An 8488-nucleotide genomic window follows, 5' to 3' on the forward strand; every position below is an offset into this window, starting at 1 on the left:
GAGCTTGTGTATTTGTATTTAGACAGCATATAATTGTTTTTGTCCTTTTCCACGATTGTTTTAACTTCAAGTAACGTGACTCGGAGAACTGAAATCAGCAGTTCTTGATCCCACTGTGAGGTTTTATAGACAGACTCAGTGTCTTGTGCTTGTAATGCCTAGAATCCCCCCCCCCCCCCACCCCTTTTGGGGTAAAGAAGGGATTTCTGTTCACCCAACACATACCTTATAGCCTGGACGTAACGTTGTATGTGTGCTGCGTTCCTGCTGAACAGAGATGCTTTCATAAAGCCCAAAGGCTTAAGTAAGAAACCCGGATCCCAGATGTTCCGCACATCACGCTCGCGAGGGACTGAACGGACCTCGCGGTTCACGGCAGTCAAAGCATTGCGGCTTCTGCCGAGGTCACCCTGGCGTGTACGCTGTCTCACACCAAATATCACTCCCACTGCACGTTTGTCGTCTCTGGAGGGGCGACGGGTATAATGCTGGTGTTTGTTCCCTCATATAACACACCCACTTCCAGGAGATTATTCAGTCAAATAGATTTGTCTTACCCGAGGACATATGAGCTATTTGTGCATTCCTGATAAATTTCAGAGTCTTCCACTGAAGTTCCCTTTCAGCAAAAAAAAAAAAGAAGAAACAACGGCTGAAATTACCGCGTGAGACGAGACTGAACAGACCCTCCCTGGCCAACACTGTAGCATCCAGTGTAGTCATTAGGGAACTGGACTTCAAACCAAAAAGCTGCCATTCCCAGAGGACCCTGAATCTGCAACACTTTGAAATGGGTAAACTGGAATGTATTTAACTCTTTCCCCCCCCTCAACACTGACCAGGAAAACAGTAGGTAGGTGGATACAGTCAGTCATCTCTGTGTTGGCGAAGGAGCTGCTCATCACGACTTAGGCTGCATTAGCGGTTTGAATCCCCCTTATCTTCTGCCCTTCCTTTTTGTATAATCTGGCTGTTATTCTGCTTCCGCTCCATGAGAGGTGGTCAGCTCCTGGGCCTTTTGATCCAGCTCTCTGGATCCTCGCTGAAACGCTGATTATAATGGGGAAAGCAGCACTGGGGTCTGCTGGGACCTGCCGCCTCGCTGTCCCGGGGGCAGAAGTCCCCCAGGGACGTATTCCAGCCACGGCGTGGGGACGAGTTCCTGGTTCCTGCAACGTTTCTGCTCTCTACCGTGTTCTACAGAAAGCCAGCCGCCGCTTTCGGGTGGGGTACCTCCGTGGACCGGCCCACTTTGTGTCGGCTTGTGTAGAGTTATGACAGACTTGTGGATGTAAGTGTTGATTTATACATCTTTGGAAGAGCCTGATGTTTATATTTGGACAAACCTCTGACCCCCGACTGCAGAGAAAGGCATCGGTAATAAATGTTTGTCCCGTTTTACGGATGTGCTGATGGAGCGCCTTGGAAAGACTGGTGGCCATCCAAATCACACCGTGGGCTGGAGTGTGACACTGTTCTCCGAGGCCGAGCAACATATTGTTTCAACCAGGCCTGTGTTGTTCAGAACGTGCCGCACGGCTTGCGTTCAGATTAGCTGGTCCTTCCTTCCTCCTGCTGGGCTTAGTGAGGTCCGGTCTCACCTGCTGCTGTGGTCAGAGGTTCAAGCTTGGCTATTTTTTGTTTGTGACACCAATTGCATCAGATTATAAGTTATGTAAGAAAAGTTAAATAGTAAGCAATATGTCAGTTTGTATCTATCATTTATTTTAAAAAAACTCTACTGAGAAAGAAAGGGAAATCTCTCAATTGTCGGGCACTAAGTGTGGAATTATTTAGTCAAACTCTGACTGCCACAGGGTGATTAACTGCTATTCCTTGTTTATTATCAGCCTGGGTCTGAATGCAACAAATACGACAAAATATTTAACCAAAATAATTAGTAAGTAACCTAAATATTGATGATAATGTGCAGGTTTTAGGCATGGATCTTTAAACTGCTCTGACAATGAATGTTTGGGTTGAGTCACTGCACTGCTCAGAATCTGGTGTAAACGGTCTGTTCTGGGCTCTAGATGCAAGGATCAGTTTGCTGACCTGCTTCAGGCTATATACACAAAGAGCGACTCGCTGCCCTGCTCTGGGCTCTATACACAAAGAGCGACTCGCTGCCCTGCTCTGGGCTCTATACACAAGGATCGACTCGCTGCCCTGCTCTGGGCTCTATACACAGCGATCGACTCGCTGCCCTGCTCTGGGCTCTATACACAAGGATCGACTCGCTGCCCTGCTCTGGGCTCTATACACAACGATCGACTCGCTGCCCTGCTCTGGGCTCTATACACAGCGATCGACTCGCTGCCCTGCTCTGGGCTCTATACACAAGCATCGACTCGCTGCCCTGCTCTGGGCTCTATACACAACGATCGACTCGCTGCCCTGCTCTGGGCTCTATACACAAGGATCGACTCGCTGCCCTGCTCTGGGCTCTATACACAAGCATCGACTCGCTGCCCTGCTCTGGGCTCTATACACAACGATCGACTCGCTGCCCTGCTCTGGGCTCTATACACAAGGATCGACTCGCTGCCCTGCTCTGGGCTCTATACACAAGCATCGACTCGCTGCCCTGCTCTGGGCTCTATACACAGGCATCGACTCGCTGCCCTGCTCTGGGCTCTATTCACAAGGATCGACTCGCTGCCCTGCTCTGGGCTCTATACACAAGGATCGACTCGCTGCCCTGCTCTGGGCTCTATACACAGGCATCGACTCGCTGCCCTGCTCTGGGCTCTATACACAAGGATCGACTCGCTGCCCTGCTCTGGGCTCTATACACAAGGATCGACTCGCTGCCCTGCTCTGGGCTCTGTACACAAGGATCGACTCGCTGCCCTGCTCTGGGCTCTATACACAGCGATCGACTCGCTGCCCTGCTCTGGACTCTATACACAGCGATCGACTCGCTGCCCTGCTCTGGGCTCTATACACAGCGATCGACTCGCTGCCCTGCTGCAGGCTAAAGACAATCTGGAAGAGAGAAAAATGTGTTAGCAGCAGATTCTTCAGTTGAGGTATTTACATCCCTATTAGTCGACCCCCTGCCCCCCCTCTCTCCGCACATCTCCGCACTCTCGCAGACTGGATAATGAGGAGCAGTTTATTTGAAGCGAGACTCTGATCCTCTGGTGTGCTGTTATTGCCATCTGTGGGCCCAATTAGCATCGGGAGTGCTGCTGCTGTAGAAACCCCGCGCTCTCTCTCCAGTCACAAAATCGTCATGTCTGCCAGACCTTTCACAAAAAGAAGTATGGCCACCTACTCAGCCATCGGAGTTCTACACCTAAAATGTGTAGGGTGCAGGTGGCAGCTCAAAAGCAGTGCAGCATCGGAGGCAAAGATGAATCGGGGGTCTTCTCATGAGGTACTGATGGTTTGGTTCTGGTGTTATTACAGTGGGCAGGATGAAGGATGGTATTGGAGCAGGTGGCCGAAAATGTTGCTCTGGAGAAGAGTTAAGTCCATTAGTGTAAATGGGCAGTGCTGTGATGTGTAACAGTTCTAGGAGAGCACTGGATGGGCAGATGCAAATGGGCAATGTGCTGTGATGTGCAACAGATGTGGGGGAGCACTGGATAGGCAGATGCAAAGGGGTAATGTGCAGTGAAGTTTCTGCCCTTGCCCACAACTGGCAGGCACAGGTGGCGGCTTGACTTTGTGCCATCTTTGCCATATTGTGTTGAACCCCCTGTTCCCTGCCCATCTAAGTGTGTGGACCAAGGAAAATGGAAGTCTGGGAAAAGTGTTTTCTGTCTGTTACATGTTCAGCATGCAGGGGCTTATGCTGAGGAGGATTGCTCATCCAGAATAATCAGCAGTTTAGTGATTTGTGGCAGTGGTTTCTGTATGCAAATCCTCTCTGCAGACATAAGGGCTTCCAGCTGCTTCTGCCATGTGGGGGTGTCACATCAAACATTGTTATTGTGGTTTAAGTTTTGTTAACTTGTCCTACCAGAATTAAGAAAACGGTCATTCTATAATTCTCTTGTAACTCATGTAGTTCTGTTGTATGTTTTTCTTCTCTTTCCTTCTGTCGCTACACTGTTGTAAGTGACACAGGTTTAGCTTTGCTGTTATAAGAGAATGTCAAAGGAACAATCAGAAATAAAACGCAGAAGTACTTTTATTAAATACATGTGGGATGTTTACCTGCACTGCGGAATGGATTTGGTCATCACTCCTGCTTTCTTCCCAGGTGCTGAGGATGTGGTGATGGCTTTCTCAAGGTCAGAAACCGAGGATCGCAGGCAGTGACCTCTGGTCGCCATGCCGCCACCCCGCTGCTGGACGGGAGAGTGGGCGGGGCACCAGCGACTGGAGAGGGAGCCAATTGGACGGCCCGGGGTGCGGACTGGCATCCCCTCCCCCACTCCAATCCCCTTCCCTCTCCTCCTCCTCATTCTGCTGTCCTTCACACCAGCCATCACGCTGCGTTGGACTGTCTGTGGGGGCGGGGCTTTCTGTTGGACCGCTAAATGGGTGGAGCGAGTGCGTTGGCCTATGTTGTGTGTGAGTCTGGTGTTCCTTTTGAAACTTGCACATCAGACATCGGTCTGAACAAGTCTAGAGCAGCAGCATTAGCTGAAGGGAAAGACGACTTTGGAAGTGACTTTGAAAGTGTCTGTGGAACATTTATCTGTTTATGGGGAATGTGTATGTTTAAGCCCCGGTGTCCGGCCCCCCTATTAATGTCGCTTTTTATGTCTTTAAGGGAGATGTCACTGGAAGGTGTCACGCTGTATATGTTGTAGGTTTTTTTTTTTTATTTGGTTTTTATTTTGTTTGGACTTCTAGCGCATTGAAGTTACTGGCTACCTGTCGTGACACAGACTTGCTCTGCAGCCTTTGTGCTCCTAAAAGCACAAGAAAGACATTTGCATGTCATTCTTGTTAAAGAAAGAGACAGACAGACAGACAGACAGACAGAGGACTGCAGCACACAGACCCGTGTATGTGTCTGTGTATGTGCCTGCGTGCGCGTATGTGTGTGTGTGTGTGTGTGTGTGTGTGTGTGTGTGTGTGATTTGTATCGTTCCATCACTTCTGCGGGGTCCGTGTGTAGCCGTAAAAACACCTTTTTTAATTGTATAAATGAGTGTTGAGAAATGAACAAGCCGTTTTGTGCCGGTTGTGTTTTATTATCTTACTGAAAAACAATCATAACGGTTTTAAGCGTGTTTGAAAATTGTTGTAGGGTCTAATTTAATAATTTATTGATTGATTTTTCTTTTAAACACAAGCTGTATTAAAATGTTTTCCCATGTGAAATAGAACCTTCACACTGCACATGTATCAAAGTGCATTGTGTATACTGAAGGTATAAAGAGGATCTCGGCACAGTTCATTTAGCATTAATATAGCAGGGTGCACGTTTTATGGACAGGACTGAAGGTTTCTTCCATTGACTGTGTACAACAACTGGTCCATTATACAAGTAGGAACACTGACACTACACCAGTGCCTCTCAGAGATTGCAGACTACAAACACACTGTCTGTGAAAGGGGACGTCTTTTTGTTTGGTCTTGTTTTTGCTTTCATATAACCTCCAGAATAAAAGAAGGTGTCCACTTTGGACATCAACTTGATTCTAACTGGAATTATGGATTTTTTTTTTAATCTGCCTTTGTTGTGCTGATGTTACTCAATGCTCAGTAATTGATATTTGCACGTATTTTTATGTCACCTAGCTTAATAAATTTGTTATAATTCGAGGTAATATGAGCCTGGCAAACTTGGTTTATACTGCATATCGAAAAAGACCCAGTGAAGGTCTTGCCCAGTGACCTTTTTTAGTCTTGAGGAGACGATAAACTCAAACTCAAAGGCCTTTTTTTCTTTGCTAAAGGAAACCCCATTTAAATGCCCGTAGACCTGCTTTGTTGGTAACCTTTGAATGAACTAGCAATGTCTTTTCTTGTCTCATGACATATAGCCAAACACGTTTCATCAACGTCAAGTCTTGCAACGTTTACGGTCTTTTCATAAACATTTTACTTGGTGTGTCTGTTCTTATTTCCTATTTTTTTTTCTTTCATTTTAGCCATGTCTAGTTTTATGTTATTACTCTAAATTTGATGTATGTGACTTTATCCCGCATTTCTCTGTATAGGACAGTCATTGTGTTAGGGTGCCTGTTAATATATATATACTATTTTTTTGTATCCAGTATAATTTTTATTAAGCATGCTCTTCCTTACTACTTATTACTAGCTCTGTACCTTCTAATGTGACGAGTTGTTGATTTTTATTGCTTGAGTTTTTCTTTTCCTTTATTCTGTTTTTCTTACTAGTTTAATGTTAGTTGTTTCTCTATGCCTTCTGGAGAATTTATAAATAAATGCTTCCAAAGACTATAAAATCGAAAACATAAAGATACAAGAAGCATTTGATTTGTTGGGGAGAACATGGATTCGCGTTGGTAAATGCTGTTACTGAAGCCTGTTTTGTCCTTCAGAAAGACTGTCCATATTAAAGTCGAACGACAAAATTCAAAACCTAAAAAACATTTTCTGTTGTAATTGAGTGCTATTAAATATTTTCAGAATTGATGCATGAACTAATCACTGGAAGAGTTTCATTGAAATTCAACGTTTTAATAAATCCTGTGTTTCTTGAATTGAGAGATTTTGACGATTATTTACTTGATTCCAGGATACTGTCGTCTTCGAGGGAGTAAGAGTGTGACACTTCGGGTTGTTGGACCTTTGGGGTCCCGTTCAGTTATCTAACAGTCACTGGACATCTAATTTTTCCATGATTTCTTATCCAGCACCGGGTGCCGCTTAGCACAGCGTGTTGCTCCATAGCAGGACGAAGCTGCAGTGGCTAATCAGAATTCCTGCTTAAGCCCCCCCGGTCGGCCACGGGCTCTGGGTCCGCCATCCCCCAGCGTGGGGTTGGGTGCGGCTGCCAGTGCCTCCTCCAATGGGCTCACCACCTGTAGGAGGGGCCATATGGGTCGGGTGCTGTGTGAGTTGGGCAGTGGCTGAAGGCGGGGACCTTGGCGGTCCGATCCTCGGCTTCAGAAGCTAGCTCTAGGGACACAGAATGTCACCTATCTGGTGGGGAAGTAGCCTGAGCTGGTGCGTGAGGTTCCGACTAGATATAGTCGGGCTCACCTCAACACACGGCTTGGACTCTGGAACCAGTCTCCTTGAGGGGGGTTGGACCCTGGCGTTGCTCACGGGGGACATACTTATTGGGCACCTGTACATTGGGGTTTACTGTGGTGGACGAGAGGGTAGTCCCCCTTCGCCTTTGTGTGGGGGGACGGGTCCTGACTGTTTGCGCTTATGCACCAAAAAATTGGACTTCTGCGCTCGTCACGGATTGTCCATAATGAACACCATGTTCAAGCATAAGGGTGTCCATATGTGCACTTGGCACAAGGACACCCTTGGCCACAGTTCAATGATCGACTTTGTGGTCGTCATCGGACTTGCAGCCACATGTATTGGACACTCAGGTGAGGAGAGGGGCGGAGCTGGTGGGGGAGGAAGCCAGTCTGACCTGGCAGACCCAAGCGTATAGTGCGGGTCTGCTGGGAACGTCTGGCGGAATCCCCTGTTAGAAGGAGCTTCAACTCCTACCTCCGGCAGAACTTCACCCATGTCCTGGGGGAGGCGGGGGACATTGAGTCCGAATGGGCCATGTTCCGCGCCTCCATTGTGGAGGCAGCTGACCGGAGCTGTGGCCGGCGGCAATCCCAGAACCCACTGGTGGACACCAGTGGTGAGGGATGCCGTCAAGCTGAAGAAGGAGTCCTATCAGGTCTTTTTGGCCTGTGGGACTCCGGAGGCAGCTGATGAGTACCGGCAGGCCAAGCAGAACGCGGCTTCGGCAGTCACTGAGGAGTTTGGTGAGGCCATGGAAAACGACTTCCGGACGGCTTCGAGGAGATTCTGGTCCACCATCCGGCAGCTCATGGCGGGAAAGCGGTGCAACATCAACACTGTTTATGGTGGGGATGGGGTGCTGCTGACCTCAACCCGGGACGTTTTGGGTCAGTGGAGGGAGTACTTCGAAGACCTCCACAATCCCACCGACACGCCTTCCAATGAGGAAGCAGAGTTTGGGGACTTGGGGGTGGACTCCTCCAGCGGAGGTTGCTGAGGTGGTTAAAAAGCTCCTCGGTGGCCGGGCCCCGTGGGTGGATGAGATCCGCCCAGAGTTCCTCAAGGCTCTGGATGCTGTGGGGCTGTCCTAGTTGACACGCATCTGCAGCATCGCATGGACATTGGGGACAGTGCCTCTGGATTAGCAGACCGGGGTGGTGGTCCCCCTCTTTAAGAAGGGGGACCGGAGGGTGTGTTCCAACTATAGGGGGATCACACTCCTCAGCCTCCCTGGTAAGGTCTATTCGGGGGTCCTGGAGAGGAGGGTCCATCAGATTGTCGAACCTCGGATTCAGGAGGAGCAGAGTGGTTTTCGCCCTGGCCGTGGAACAGTGGACCAGCTCTATACTCTCAG

General features: G+C 48.5%; 1 protein-coding gene across 3 annotated transcripts in view; it reads left to right on the forward strand.

Annotated features, from left to right (window-relative positions):
• The window catches only part of ctnnbip1 (catenin, beta interacting protein 1), a 29936-nt gene extending 23301 nt beyond the window's left edge, over window positions 1-6635 (forward strand). For all 3 annotated transcript variants that reach the window (XM_072713328.1, XM_023793547.2, XM_023793548.2), the window contains one exon: window positions 4214-6635. In XM_072713328.1, coding sequence (XP_072569429.1) covers window positions 4214-4272 — 59 coding nt within the window. In that variant the 3' untranslated portion in view covers window positions 4273-6635. The remainder of the gene's footprint in view (window positions 1-4213) is intronic.
• The last annotated feature ends 1853 nt before the right edge of the window (window positions 6636-8488 follow it).

Source organism: Paramormyrops kingsleyae, chromosome 6 (genome assembly GCF_048594095.1).
Source record: "Paramormyrops kingsleyae isolate MSU_618 chromosome 6, PKINGS_0.4, whole genome shotgun sequence".
In the NCBI taxonomy this organism is placed as follows: domain Eukaryota; kingdom Metazoa; phylum Chordata; class Actinopteri; order Osteoglossiformes; family Mormyridae; genus Paramormyrops; species Paramormyrops kingsleyae.